Source organism: Artibeus jamaicensis, unplaced genomic scaffold (genome assembly GCF_021234435.1).
Source record: "Artibeus jamaicensis isolate MK-2021 breed Jamaican fruit bat unplaced genomic scaffold, CSHL_Jam_final contig_548, whole genome shotgun sequence".
NCBI classification, from domain to species: Eukaryota; Metazoa; Chordata; class Mammalia; order Chiroptera; family Phyllostomidae; genus Artibeus; species Artibeus jamaicensis.
Window position 1 is genome coordinate 16,815,872 of NW_026521883.1, and position 16,219 is coordinate 16,832,090.

At 35.2% G+C, this 16,219-nt stretch overlaps 1 protein-coding gene across 1 annotated transcript in view; it reads left to right on the forward strand.

The window, feature by feature from the left end:
- The window catches only part of PRTG (protogenin), a 127,078-nt gene extending 123,941 nt beyond the window's left edge, over nt 1-3,137 (forward strand). The window contains exon 20 of the mRNA XM_037151127.2: nt 212-3,137. Within this exon, the coding sequence (XP_037007022.2) occupies nt 212-613 (402 nt within the window). The 3' untranslated portion in view covers nt 614-3,137. The remainder of the gene's footprint in view (nt 1-211) is intronic.
- Nucleotides 3,138-16,219: the final 13,082 nt, after the last annotated feature.

The window sequence follows — 16,219 nt, forward strand, 5'->3', positions numbered from 1 at the left end:
ATGCCTTTGATACCTCACTTACCCCTGTAATTCTGATGTGCTCCCAGTCCTTGGAGGGGAACCGCTGACCTAGGCAGTCCCTTCATGATGATCACCTTTCTTCCCCCAGGTACTTGGACAGTTTGCTATCTCAGAATATGTAAAGCCAGACTGATTATTTTTCAGGAGCATTCTCTCATCACTCATGATGTTTTATGTATTTTTTGCCTAGCCTCAAAGAAGATTTACTCAATCGGTCTGCTTTTACCAGCCAGGCACAACTGTGCTAATTAGTGAAGACTCCCCCAGCTCCCCAGGTCAGACAGCCAGCTTCCCAAGACCCTTTGGTGTTGCAGCTGATACTGAGCATTCAGCCAATAGTGAAGGCAGCCACGAGACCGGGGATTCTGGAAGGTTCTCTCATGAGTCCAATGATGAGATACACCTGTCTTCGGTTATAAGTACCACACCCCTTACCTCCAGTTCCTTCCCTGGCAGTGATTCGGATGGAGATCCCTTGAAGAGGAAGTGTCAAGACCCTGCAGTGCCGTCAGATGCTGAGCAAACTTCCTCTTCCATTCTGCAGCCACCATCTGCCATGCTAAGCTTTGATAAAAATGATTTCTCAATCTAGACAGTCATGTTCAGGTATTCTTACCTTTGATTCTGTTCGAAGGACAATGAACAGGGAGCCAATGCCTTTTGTGAAAATCTTGACGTCTTATTGGGTATTTCAGCTTTTTTGAATGTGTTTTTCTTTATTTTTAAACTCACATATTTTGAATGTTTCATTGTCAGCAATGTGAAAAGACAGTCAAGATATTTGACTGGATTATAAAAAATATATCACTGGAGCAAAGGGAAGACTTTTGAAAGCCCCTTTGCTAACTATCTACCTCAGTTTGCCAGATGGCAGACTTAGAAGACAACTTTGTTACCTCGTTTGTTGTGATAGTTCTCAGCTACATAACCAATGATACTTCCTAGTAGTATTTTGTTTTTATTGCTCTATGTGTAATGTGTGTGATCAAAGGAGTCATATAGGTAGATGAGTAAGAGTGTTTATCTGAAGCTCTGATTTTTAAAAAATATATGATTCTACATGATTCGTATATCTACCACCTCTCACTGTGAGGACTGTCAAACCACTAAGAGGAGGAAAAGTGGGACTGTTGATTTTAGTGAATGACCAAGACAAAAAAAAAGTTTCTCTTGAGAAAAGAACTATTTGGTAGCATACAGAGAATACTATTGCTTCAAGGGCCTTTATGTTTTGGGCATTAGAGTCTGAATGCCTTGTCTGCTGTATCCCAAACATAGCCTGCCTAGGGCTGTGCCTTTTCTGTCTTCCTCTTTGTCTGACAGCTGGCCAAAGGCTGCACTGTCTAGTTTGCAAAGCATCCTCAATTTCCAGAGTTAGTAGCAAAACTCCATGCATAAAACAGATTTTTGAAGAGAATGGGTTAGGGTTTTTGTTTTTTAAAAAAAATCCCTGCTTGGCTTAAAAGGGTAAAGGAATTTCATGAAATAAATAGACAACGATAGACAGTAAAATGAACCTGAGGTTAGCATGGTAACAGTGCCTTCCATTATATATTATGAAATTTTTTGCCTTACATCTTTTTAATATTCATGAAGTTGTTCAGGACAGGAATACAGAAAGTTGCCTTAAGACTGTCTTGGGTTTTATCAGTAACTATTTTATCAGTAACTTATTGTACATAATATATGTGCAATATCTTATCAGAGGGTTTTGGTTTCTTATCCTGCAGGTTTTGTTTAGGGATTACTATTCGGAGCTTAACCACTTTACTTGCATTTTCGTGACTTCTTATGAGAATTTGGTACTTTTATTTAATCTTCCTTCAGTGTCAATGCTGTGAATGAGGAATGCTAACTCCAGGAGTGAGTTAATCCTCTTGCTGGTTTGAAATCAGCAAACTGTTTACTAAGGTTTACTAAGCCACATAAAACAGGCCTTCTCTCAGTCATGAGACAATTACCTACTAGGTGCCTAGCAGTGGGAGAGGATACAGAATCACAATACATGGTGTGGAAGGGGGAGGCCTATATCCTTTAAAGCATATTTCTTCAAATTATCTGGAAATGACTTCTGAACCTCACTTTAGAAGGAATTTTAAGGTTTCCCTGTGAAACCTTTGGTTTATAGAGGATGGATTATGTTGAATGGTGTTCTTAAAATCAAACAAATATTATTGGATAATAGTCCTACCTCTAGCATCTTCTATCCCAGTGTTTGATGATAAATTTTTTAATTGTTGTTTTTAAATCTGTAGTCTTGTGCCAAACTGGATGTGTTCAGAAGCAGACCAACATTAAGTGCCAGCAGCCACATCTGAACTAAATTCAAAGTCCCCATTTAGCTACTATCTAAGTATGGGCTTCATGACAAAAAAACTTTAAAAAAGCAGAGCTTTAGGTGAACAATCTGAGGCAAGGAAAAATGCTGCTTCTGCCTTTATAGCTCCTGTTTTATACTACCTCCTTTTAAAGTTATTCTAGTGTTATTTTTTTTCCTGTACTCAGGGAACATTTTATTACTTTTAAGCTGCCTCATGGAAGCATGGGCAAATTGACAGGGTATGGTGCTTTTTGGTTCGTAAATAGAAGTATGTGGGGCCTACTTATCTCAGTATCTAAAATTAAGGAGTACAAGGGTTCATTTTATTTCTTAAACTTTCATTAAAAGGTAAAAAAATACCTACAGCTGAAACATCATCCATCACGGTCATGGAAGATGTGTAGGACTGTATGAATTGAAATCATTTTGAAAGCCTAGAGAGATGATCTGAAGTCCTTGAGAAAAGTGTTTTGTTTGTTTGGTTTTGATGAATAGGCCCATAGTTATTGTAGATGTTTAGGCAATACTATTTGCTAATTATTTACCAGTGCATTTCTTACTTTTTCACCTTTTGTCTTGTTTCTATACAGATTTTTTCATAATAATCATGTTACCAAAGAATTTTCAGTAGAAAGTAAAAATTTGACTATAATTTCCCCCAATTGAATTAACTAGAAACATCTATAGGTAATGAAGCTTACACAAGTAGTTACTAACTCACAGTAATAGGACCCAAAATAGGGTTTATATTGATTGCTGTAGTTAAATAGACTAGTAATTTTAACTACCTTATTGTTACCAAAGCATTTAAAATAAGTTCTTTACCAGTAGAAAGTTCCAAAGACTTTCAAGTGTAATTTTTTTCTTCAACAAGTAAATCTTCAACTAAACAGTATTAAAGTATTTTTAAATTGTTGAAACTACTTGTTGGAGAGAAAAAAAATTCTTTTCACCAAAGATAAATATTTTGGTCTCATTGAATAAGGTATTTAGTATACTGCAAAGACTTCTTTTCACTTGGCCAAAGTTAGCTTCTCTGAAGCCTTAAGTATAAAATTGTAACTAAAATGTGAAGGTTCTCACTTTTCTCTCATAGTGGTGTTACTTCATGGTGTTTCACTCCAAAGGGGCTAATATGCAAATGGTAACTATTTTCTTCTCCAAAGACTTATTTGCTTTAAGTACTGATGCATGCATGTCATTTTATGCCAAATATTACAAGATACTGCTCATCAGTATTTTCATACCAAAGACCATTAAAATATATAGATTAGCCTGTAAGTAAGTGAAGATGAGCAGATTTGAAATAAATTTATTTAGAGGCTGATAGGGTTAGCTTTAGTAGCAAAATATATCAAAGGGCTAAGTTTACATAATTAAAAGCAATACAATTATATTGGTATTTATCAGTGTTTTTATTCAAGTACTTTTTATCAGCAAATTTAAAAAACCAAAGATATTTAAGGTTACCTCTGCATATAATCAAACTTAGTTGTACATTAAATTGTTGTTTCTTGTTTTTATGTGAAACAAACATGTCTCTCCAGAACCCAGACTTTATAGAAATGGCATACATAGGGACTTTCCATTAAATCTGCTGATTCAGCCACAGGATGTTTTTGCCAAATAATGTGATCTTTTCCTAAGCACCTTAAGTATGAGATATCAACAGAAATATCAGCAGGCTTTTCCATTGCAGACATTATGGTGGCAGTCCCTGAACTAGCCTGCACAGTCTTCCTCCAGCTTAAAGCATTGCCTACTTATAAGGTTCAGAAGGCTTAAGGCATTCCCTCGAACAACAAACAGTAGGGATGTTCTCATCTCTGGAGAGCACTGGGACATAACAGGCAAGCAAATCATATCACTATCTGAGTAGAATATACTTTGATAAGATGTGCTCTTTAAAGTTGTCCATAAATTGAAATATTTTAATTACATCAAGAGAGCCTGGTATTTGAAATTTTAGTGGAACCTTAGGTGAAACAAAATTTTTTTATGAAATCTGGAGTTTTATATTTTAATTAGCCTAAATACAAGGATACAATTTTATCTACTAAGTGGCTTTAAAAAATCAGCTTTGGCACACTAGGGAAATTAGATCTTCAGTGAAATGTCTTTTATTTGCCTTCGCTTCAAACAAGAGCAATGTCAACATTGGGCACAATGACAGTGATTTGCATTCCTGTGTCTTGGCTTTGTTAAGGACTTCTGCCAGAAACTTGCTCATGTTGATGACTCAGGATCATTGTTCAAGTTCGTGTGAAGACACCTTTAGAAACAATTTAGAGTGTCGCAAAAAAAAGTAGAATTAAAAGCTTTTTTTTAATGCAAGAATATCCAGATGTGGCTCCACTTCAGCAGTGTGTGTAGTGATTTACATATATGTTTGTATTTCATTGAATGTAAGTTTCGAATACTGAATGTAAAATCAGAGTTCCAGCTATATTGAAAGAGTCATGATCTTTCTGAGTCTAAACATGTATTTGTAGACTGTTTCTGACAGTTTGCTATGGGTCTCTGGTCAAGTTTCTTTGGTTTTATTCATAGTCAAAATAATTTTTATTGGCTGTGAGCACAGAGTAGAGGGTTCTGGAGAGCACCATACACAACCGGTTGTCTGTGAATTTTATTGATGTTCAAGACATATACATAGAATTCTGTATGTAATTGGTTTATGCTCAGGATATAAAATCACAGGTTAATGCAATTTGTATGTTTGCAGGCTTTACTCTTCTCAGGCCTTTGAAGGTGTTTAACATGACAGTCTAGCATTTTTACCTGACAGATGCTCGATTATCTTATTATTGCTGCTGTAATAAATTACTACAAACTTAGTAGCCTTAAAATAACACACATTTATTATCTTCCAGTTCTCTATTTTTTTAAATTGCTTTTAGAGCAAGAGGTGGGCAGGGTGATGGGGGGAGAGAGAGAGACATGGAGACATCAGTTTGTTCTACTTATTTATGCATTCAGTGGCTGCTCCTTATTTGTGAGCTGACTTGGCATCAAACCCTCAACCCTGGCATTTCTGGATGACATTCTAACCAACTGAGTTACACAGCAGGGCTGTTTTCCAGTTCTCTAAGTCTGCAGTCTGACACAGGTCTCACTGGGACAAAATCAAGGACTCCTCCCTCCATCCTCAATTCCACCAATGTGGCATCTCTCCGATCCTGCTTCTGTTAACATACCTCTTTTCTGACGCCAGCCATGAAAGGTTCTTCAATTTTAAGGACTCACGTAATTAGATTGAATCCATCTGGATAATCCAGGGTGATCTCCCCATCTCAAAATCCTTAATTTCATCACATCCTTTTGTGGATGTGATCTTCAAAGTCTCTTTTGCCGTGTATGGTAACATATTCAGAGTCCAAGGATTTGAACATGGACTTCTATAGGTAGCCATCATTTTCCCTACCACAGATACATTATTTCTATAGAATTCTGATCCCCATAAAATGTCTATGGCATTACAGAGATTAGAAGTCTAAAGTCATGTGTCCCTTGGGCATCTTCAGAATTTCAGAACTTTGAAAACTTTGCCTTATGACCTATCAAATATGTATGTTAATCTTTCTCTCTAAATTACTTGCAAAAACACTTCAGCTTACACTTTTAAAATATATGCTTCATAAAGTAACACCTCAGTTCTGTATGTTTAACAGAAAGTTTCCATAATATTTGGCTTTATCTTTATGAAATTTCATGAGAAATTTTTGAAAACTGTTCTTATAGTTGAACTTTCTCCTTTTCTCTGTATATAGGGGCTTTCAGAGGGATTCAGAGTACTTGAACAGGACCATGCTCAAGTTCATTCTTCATTTTTTTTAAAAGCATATTTGCAACAGGCAACCTTTCTCCCTTTTAAATTGAGTTTATTTCTTCAGTTTCAGCAGCTACTGGCTATTTGGTTTTCATTTTGGTAACCCCTCAGTTTTCCATCAGTTTCAGCCAGTGCCTTCACTTATTAACATGAATAACTCCTAAGAAATTATAGCTTTCTTGTCATTCTTCTTTGATTCCAATTGTGCCTTTTCCTAGAAAGTTTTAGGTGCCACAACTCTAATTTATTCTAATTCCTGGATCATTTCAAGTTCAAGTCTTTTCATTTTGAAGGATAGTTTCTAATTCTACCTAATTTTCAGCATTCCTTCAACAAAAGAGATAAAGCTATCTCCATAATGGAGTAATGACCATGATAATATTCTGAGGAAGGATAAAAATGCTAGTCATTTTTCAGCTGCTTCTAACTCCAGTTTCTAGAAAGGGATAATGCCATTCCTTTTGTATGTACAACATGCCAAGCATGTATTCCATCCCTCTAAACTGCTGTTGATACATTCTGCAAAGTAAATATTATCCCATTATGGAAATCAGGAAAATGAGGCTTTCAAATGGCTACCTTGCCAAAGATCACAGCTTGTAAATGGCTTAACTAACATACAAACCCAAGTTGGTCCAATGCCCAAGTTTATTGGGTTTCTACTATGATGCATTTTCTCATCTAAGAAATACTATTTAATTACCTACGCTCATAGGGTGTTCCACTGTATCAGAACAACCTGTCCACATGGTAATATCCAGCCAGCTGACAGAAGTCTGTCTTAGTTACATCTGTTTATTCACAAAAAGAACTTAAGAGGCTGAGATGTCACTCACCCTTGTCATCTCCTAACCTCCCTCCTTCCTTTAAAACCCTCAATTTTTCTTAGCCAAAATGGTGTCTGAGAACTGATGCTGTGCCTAGAGTTGCATGAGAAATAAGATTGGGATGGTTTCTGCCATCCTTACCTATTCAGGCATTTCCTTATTTGACTACAGGTTCAGAATCTTCTGTAATTTTCCTGTAATTCCCATATCCAAACAGGAATTTATTAATTAGAAAAGACCAGGTGGATAACGAGTCATCCTTTTATGCTAGATTTGAAGAGCCAATAGTTTATATATGAATGCAACATAATTGATTATTTACACTAATTTAGGAGTGTAGCAAAGTTGAGGGACAACCTATAGTAGAACAAGTATATGGAGGGTCATTGGAGCACCTAAATTCTAGTCCTTGACAATTTTGAGACTTGTTTGGTAGGAAAGTTCTTAACCTTTTTCGTTCCTTCCCTAGTCATGGAATGAGGATAATTTGTTGTGCAAATGAACCAATAGTACCTTTGAAAACTTAAAAAGAAAACTTAAGTATAAATAATTATAATGTAAAAGTCATTTCTGTGAGGTTGTGAAACATAACTGACTTTTTTCTCTACAAGTCAGCCTTTCCAATTGTGTTTTGCCTGTGCTAAAATTAAAAATGTTTGCATTTCCTATATACGCACCCAAAAAAAGTAGTAGAAGAAAGTGGTTAAGCTCTGGTCAGGTAGCTCAGTTAGATCATTGTCCTGATACACCAAGGTTGCATATTTCATCTCTGGTCAGGGCACATACAAGAAGCAACCAATGAATGCCTAAATAAGTGGAACAACAAATCAGTGTTTCTCTTTCTCTCCTTTTCTGTATCTCCCTGTCTTTCTATTTCTCTTTCTCCCTCTCTTACTCCTCCCCTGCCTCCAATAAGTAAAGTGGCTGGTAGAAGACACAGAATGGGATTTAAACATTCTTCTGTAGTTTAGGTAAATCTATAAGGGGAAATGGGAATTTACAGTACTTTTGAGAGTACTGAACATGACACCAAGTTAAATATTTCATCTTTTAAATGTCTTGGCTTTTAAAGATTTAAGGAGAGAGATACTCCCAAAGGGGTAAATGGGGGAGGAGAAAGTGAATTAGGATTCTTTTCTCACAGATCTACTTTTTCAAGATTATGAAGTATTTTAACATTTCTTTAAACTATTTGGAGTGATTTTTATATAGGGTAATTACTTCCTGGCACCTATCCTCAGTGATTCAAGTTTACCTTTAAGGCAATTGAGAGGAATGATATGATGAACTTTTTTTTTTAAAGAAAGAAAATATTTTTCCTTTTTCTTGCATCATCCAATATCACTATTTTCCCCCAACATCGCTCTTAATTCATGAGATTTAGAACATCTTTGCAAGATTTACTCATTTATATCTTGTAATGGTATTAGACACAGTCCTAACTTAGAAACTTTATCTTTAAAAATATGTTATAGAAGTCTATTTTTCTATGGAACTGTCTTTAAAAAACAATAAAAATATTTAAGATTTTTACCGAAAACATTCTTCTTCCTATTACAACATTCCGTATTTCTGTTTCATTTGGAAATGAAAATGATGACTGACAATTAGCAACTTGAGCCTGTTACAGTAAATTTGTAAAGCCTGAATACACACACATTGCCTTAGCCTATCAGTAGAGTAGAGGACATATATTAAGTTTGTCTGTTTGTTGCTGTTATTGGACAAAATTTCATGTCTATGTGTGTGTGATTTTTTTCTGTTTTCAGAGATGTGAATTACATGAAAGTGGGAGTCAGTTATATTATTTCATATTCTGGGTGTTCTGGATCCTTTCACTCTATATACAATATTCTTGTAAAGGCAGCATTGGCAGACTTGCTAATGGACTCTAGGGCTGAGCTATTTTAACTTTATGCTTGACTCAGGGGATCAGCTCTGTGAATTCCATTGCAGGAAGAAAGCTCATGTTTGCCTTGATTTTGAATGTACCTTTTTAATGTCTTCTTAAAACATATTTTGTTTAATAATGTGGGTTTGCTTTCTTTTTCTAGCATCGTAGTAAATATTGCCTAGTATTTCCCCCTCCCAAGGGTAGTTTATATACTATCCCACAGGTCATGCCAAAAATGAATAAAAATTTAAATGCCAAAATGTTTATGAAACTGCTGTCTAAATACTGATTGATTGCACAGTTTAAATAAAATTTTCCTTAGTTAAAAAAGAAAAATCCATGTTTTTTTTAGTTTTTTTTTGGGGGGGCTGGGAATAGGAATGAAAACTTTCAATGATCAGAATGATTGCTTTTAATATCCTGGGATGGGATGATTTATTTGTAGGGTCAACTCCAAGCAGTAGGAATAGAGCCTATTTAAGTGCAAGAATTGTTTTCATCTGGTGTTTACTGAACAGCAGCAAGCAAATAACAATTTTCCTATTCCAGATAATTTCTTACTTCAGGAAATACAGAGTAAAGAGTGTAAAAGCTATGGACTTATTCATAGACACAGCTCGAATTCAGGTAAGAATTTTTGTTTTAATATTATTATTAAAAATGATAAACAGAATACTAAAAACCTTTCCACTAAACATAAATACATAAATAAGTAAACAACAGATAAAATATGACCCAAGCAAGGTTTTTAAATTAGTCGAATTCTTATTTTTTTTTAAAAATTCCCAATTTGGGGAAAGTGAAACTGAAAAATAGAACAGAAACTTCTTAAAATGACATTGGGCTGACTATGGGGAACATAAAAGAAAGAATTGAAACGTAAGAAAATAAGAAACTATATATTTTGAAGAACAAGTATGTTAGAAAAAGAAATAAACATGCCCTGGCTGGCATAGCTCAGTGGATTGAGCGCAGGCCTGTGAACCAAAGGATCGCGGTTCGATTTCCCAGTCAGGTCAGGGCACATGCCTGGGTTGCAGGCCAGTTCCCAGCTGGGGACGCACGAGAGGCAACCATACATTGATATTTCTCTCCCTCTCTCCTTCCTTTCCCCTCTAAAGATAAATAAATAAAGTATTTAAAAGAAAAAGAAAATACAGCCCTGGCCAGAATGACTCAGTTGGTTGAGTATCGGACCATGAACCGAAAGGCCACCAGTTTGATTCCCACTCAGGGCATGTGCCTGGGTGGGTGGTTCAGTTCTCCATAGACTACAGGGGAGAGGCAATCCATCAGTGTTTCTCTATCACATCAATGTTTCTCTCCTTTTTTCCCTCCCTTCCTTTGTCTTTAAAAAATAAATTTTAAAAATAGTCATTGGATTTCTGAAAATCTGTTAAATCACATATCAAATACACTTAAAGAAAATTCTAGAACTGGAATATAGGTATGATGAAATTATCCTGGGTAATTTAGCACAGAGAGAGAAAAAGATAAAAGAAACAAATAAAACAGTTAATATTCAAAGTACACTTGACAGCCATTCTAAAATGAAAGACTAAAGGATAGATAAGCAACATGCAAAGAGAAGATGACTAAGTAACTATGAAATCCTCAGATACAGGAAACATGAACCTCAAACTATAAATATACAAATAAAATCACACCGAGACATTTCAGTGAAACTGCAGAACATCAAAGACAAAGAAAAACTTAAAGGCAGTTAGTGGAAAAAAAGATTATATAGACTGCACTAAGAAGACTTCTCAGTGACAAAAGAAGAAGATGGTGGATAACATCTTCAAAACATCACAAAGGAAAATAACTGCAGTGTGGAGCTGTATGCCCAGATAATCATTAAATATTAGGGTTAAATATACATAATTATACATAAAGATTGAGAGAATTTACCACTCACATACTTTATTAATGAACAATAAAGGATGTACTTTAGGAAATATCCACAAGGAAGATAGAAGCAAGAAGCAGTGATGAACAAAAAATGTAAGTCTCAAAGACAATGAAATACCACTCTATATCTATAGTATGGCTATAATTAAAAAGTAACAAATGCTGGCAAGGATGTGGGGAAATTAGAACACTGACACATTACTGTTGCAGATACAAAATGGTGCAGCCACTGTGTAAAATTTTTCAGCAGTTCCTCAAAAAGTTAACAGAATTACTTTACTCAGCATCTCACATGTAGGTATATCCAAAAGAAATGAAAACAACATGTTTACAACAAAAATACATCCAGACATACCCATGGCAGCATATTCATAACAGCCAAAAAGTGGAAACAACTCAAATGCCCACTGAATAGATAAATGAAATGTGGGATATTGACTCAATGGAATATTACTCAGCGATAAAAAGGAATGAAGTACTGATAAATACTACAATAAGGATGAATTTTGAAAACATGCTGAAGGAAAGTACCCAGTCACAAAAATAAAATCCCACATATTGTTTGATTTCATTTAATGAAATGTTTAGAATAAGCAAATCAATAGAGCCAGGAGATTAGTGGTTGCACAGAGCTGGAAGATTGCAAGGAATGGGAAATGACTGCTACTGGGTTTGGAGGGGTTTTCTGGGTTGGGGACTTGATTGTGATGGTAATTGCACAATTCTGTGAATATACAAAAAAATCATTGAATCATACACTTAAAATGGATATATTGTATGGTACATGATTATATCTCAATAAAGCTTTTTTTAAAGCTGTGATGAGCAAAACAGGTAAATCTAAATAAGCATTGACATATAAAACAAATATACTATTAACTAATTTAAATGAAAACAAGGTAGAAATAAAACCTAGACAACAATAAGCCATAAGACTGGAAGAAAAATGAGCTGAGTCAAATTCTACCATTCTTTTATTAAATAACTTTATGTTTAAATTAAAGAGTGAGTGCTAAATAATAGAAATAGAATATAAATTTCTAAATTTCCTAATTAAAGTGGAAAAGGAAATAAAACACATATGATCAATTTAATAGAAGGCAGGGGAGACAGAATAAGATTCAAAAATAATCCTGAAACAAAAAGAACAGTAGTGTGGTAGGAATAATATATATCTTAGTTTTTTAAAAAGTTAACTGCCACTTTAAAGACTATATAGAAAGAGAAAGTCATTATATATTGTTGCCACTTAAAACATGATGGCCCCACAATTCAGTAAACTTGTGTCATATAAGAACTCAGTTGCATTTCTGTACACTTGCAATGAATGATTTAAAAAGGAAATTAAGAAAGCAATCCCATTTACAATAGCATCTGAAAATACCTAAGCATAAATTTAACCAAAGTTAAATACCGGTGAGTACAAAACACTGTAAAAGAAATTGTACATCTAAGTAAATGGAAACGTATCCCATATTCATAGGTGTTGAGATATCAATACCATCCAAAGTGATAGCAAAAGAAGTTAGGCTTCTACCTCACACCATATACAAAAATGAACTCAAAATGAATCAATAACCTAAGTATAAAGCTAAAACCATAACTTTTAGAAGAAAACATGGCTCTGCCTGGTGTGACTCAGTGAGCATTGTCCTGCAGAGCAAGGGGTCACCTATTTGATCACCATCAGGACAAATGCTTGGTTTGTGGGTTCAGTTCCCAGGGTGGGCACATACAAAAAGGCAACCAATTGATGTTTCTCTCACACATCGATGTTTCTCTCCCTCTCTTTCCTCCTCCCTTCCCATCTCTCTAAAAATAAATACACAGAATCTTTAGGGGGGGAAATAACAGACTGCCCTGAGTTGAAAGCAATTACCTTAAAAAATTTTTTTTAAAGAAAACATGGGTGTAAATCTTCATGACCAAGCAACAAAAGGAAAAAATGAACTTCAACAAAATTAAAAACTTATGTTCATCAAAGGACATTATTAAGAAATTGAAAAGACAACTTACAGAATGGGACAGATATTTTCAAATATCTGAAGATTGTTTAACAGCCAGAACATATTAAGAAGTTTCTAAAACTCAACAAAAACACTAACAACCCAATTTAAAGATGAGCAAAGAAGTTGAACTGACATCTCTCCAGTAAAATATACAAATGGCCAACAAGCACATGAAAAGATACTCAATGTCTTTAGACATTGGGGAAATGCAAAACAAAACCACAGTGAGGCCCTGGCTGGTGTAGCTCAGTGGATTGAGCATGGGCCTGAGAAGCAAAGGGTCGACGGTTTGACTCCCAGTCAGGGCACATGCCTGGTTGCAGATCAGGTCCCCAGTAGGGGACACATGAGAGGCAACCACACATTGATGTTTCTCTCCCACTCTTTCTCCTTCCCTTCCCCTCTCTCTAAAAGTAAATTTAAAAAATATTTTTAACCCACAGTGAAAAGCAACTTCACACCTACTAGGATGGCTATTATAAAAATAAAAAAATTAAGGAAAATAAATACTGTTACAGATACATAGAAATTGGAACTTTCATGTGTTGCTAGTGGGAACATAAAATGGTCTGGCCACTGTGGAAAACAGTTTGAGTTCCTCAAAAAGCTAAACATAATTACCATATGGGCTAGCCATTCCAATGCTAGGTATATAACCAAAAGAATAAAAAGGATTAAAACAGATACATGTACACCATTGTTCATTTACAGCATTATTCACAATAACCAAAAGCTGAAAACAAGCCAAGTGTCTATCAACAAATGGATAAACAAAATGTGGTATATCCCTATGATGTATATATTATTCAGCTATAAAAGGGAATAAAATACTGTTACATATATAACATGGATGAACCTTGAAAACATTATGCAAAGTGAAAGAAGCCAGTCCTAAAAGACCATATATTGCATGATTCCACTTATGTGAAATGAAATGTTCAGAGTAGGCAAATCTATAGAGACAAAGTAAATTAGTAGTGGTCAAGGCCTGGAGAGATTGGGGTGGCATTTGGGGAAACAATAGGAAATAACCAGTACAGGATTCCTTTTGTAGGTGACAAAAATGTCCAGAAATTAGATAATGGTGATCATCATATAACTCTGTGAAACACTAAAAAAATGAATATACTATACACTGAATTTTACACATTAATATTGTGAATTTTAGGATACGCACATTGTATCTCCATAAACAGATGTGACTGTACACAAACTGGGGAAGCTCAAAGGAAGGTTACTGTGCAAAGTTGTCATTATCTTGCTTCCCCTTTCCTACTTCAGTCTTCCAAACATGCATACAAATGAAAGTTTTAAATTTGGCACATATTCTTTTAAAATAAATTTCACAAAATGCCAATTGTTCCATATTTACAATTTGTTGTTTTAACACCAAGATTTGTCATGTTTCTTAGGTAGTCCCGCCTTGCTGTGCTTCATTCACAAATATACACATATCTTGCTCATTCCCACATGCTCTCAAAAATTTCTCAGACACCCACAGTGTTGCAGTCTGCCTATGTTGGCAGTATTTATATCCTGAAAAAAAAAGTGCCTCTTTTCCCATTGCTATAAGAAACAGAACAAAACAAGGCAAAAATCCCACATTACTGTGCCATATTGGTTTTATCATCTGTCACATAAGAAGTATGTGACTCACGATGTCTTCAGAATCAAAGGTCAAAGAGATGTTAGAGGCACCTCACTTAACCATGAATATTTTTTACCAGCTGCCCCAGGAAAGACACCATGGACTTTTACAGTTATATTAAACTCAAGTCTTTGGCTATTGGTTGCAAAGGGTATTCAAGTTAGTATGACAGTGATGAGGCTGGATAGAGCTATGGAGACATTTGTCCCTTTTCTTCACTTGCAAGCCTCCTTAATAATTTAAAGAATAACAAATTGTACCCTGACTGGTGTGGCTTGGTGGACTGAGTGCCCTCGTGTGAACCAAAAGATCACTGACTTGATTCCGGTCAGGGCACATACCTGTATTGTGAGCCAGGTCCCTGACTGGGGACATGCAAGAGAATGTATTGATGTTTCTCTTGGATATTTATGTTTTTCCCCCTTCCTCCCCGTCTCTGTAAAAATAAATAAAATATTTAAAAGCAAAAGAATAACAAATGTTCTATTAATCATTTTCTTTGTTATTTTTCAATAAGTCATCCACTAGAAGTATTTATAAAATAAGTCTTAAATCTGAAATATATATTTCAGAATGTATTAATGTAAACTTTGTATGAGTCCACACTTTGGCTATAGGAATCTATTGTTTAGCAGACTATCTTGAACATTAGTGATTAATATATCTAAAATAATGGGTAAACAAAGTTACAGAATGTCAAGGCTTTGCCATTGATTTCTTTGCAATTATTCATTCACTCAAAAAATGTTTTTTGAGCACCTTAAATGTAAATGTGTCAGACAGTAATAAGCAAAAGTCAGCACAATCCTTACTCTCATGAATGTGAAAGTCTGGAGATAAGACAAAATTTAATCAGATATTCACAGAAGTTAATAAGTAATTTTGAACAGAGACATGATAAAAAATATAAGAAAAAAACAGAATCCAAGGTAGATTAGAGGGAGAATGAGGAGATACATACTTGAGTCAAGAATGAAAGTTAGAGTTTGAATTGATTGGGCTAGGCGTAGAGAGAAGGAAAAGGAAAAGGAAAAAGCATTTGCAAAGTCCTCTGGCAGGAGAGTATTGGAAGAAATTTTTAAAAAGCCAGTGAGCATAAATAGCAAGAGGAATGGTGTAGGGTGAGTTTGGGGAAATCAGTGGAAATCATATCAGCTTATAGTCTATGTTTTAAAAACTCTAGCCTTAATTACAGTGGCAGTGGAAAGCCACTGAGGAGTTTTATGTAAAGTGATGACAGGATGAGCTGTGTGTTTTAAAAAGAGCACACTGCACTCTGGAAAATAGTTTGGCAGTTTGTTTCAAACTAAAAATGGATTTAACATATGACCCAGCAATTGCATTCTTGGGCATTTATCCCAGAAAAATAACTTATTTTCACACAGGAACTTTAACATGAATGTTCATAATAGCTTTATTCACAATAGCAAAAAAGTAGAAAACTGCCCAGCAGTCTTTCAGTGGGTGAATGGTTTGACATGCTGTGGTACAGCCATACCATGAAATACTACTAAGTAGTAAAAATGAGCAAAATATTGGCACACACAGTAACTCACAAAATTCAAGGAAGTTTTTGCGTGGCAAAGTGTCTCAGAAGGATGCATACTGCATGATTCCATTTTGTAGCCTTCATCAAATCATGTAATTATAAAAATGCAGAATAAGTTAGTGGTTGCTACTGATGAGCTAGTGATCAGGAAAGTGGATGGGTGTGGCTGTGAAGTAATAACACAAGGGGGTCCTGTTATCAGGAAATCTTG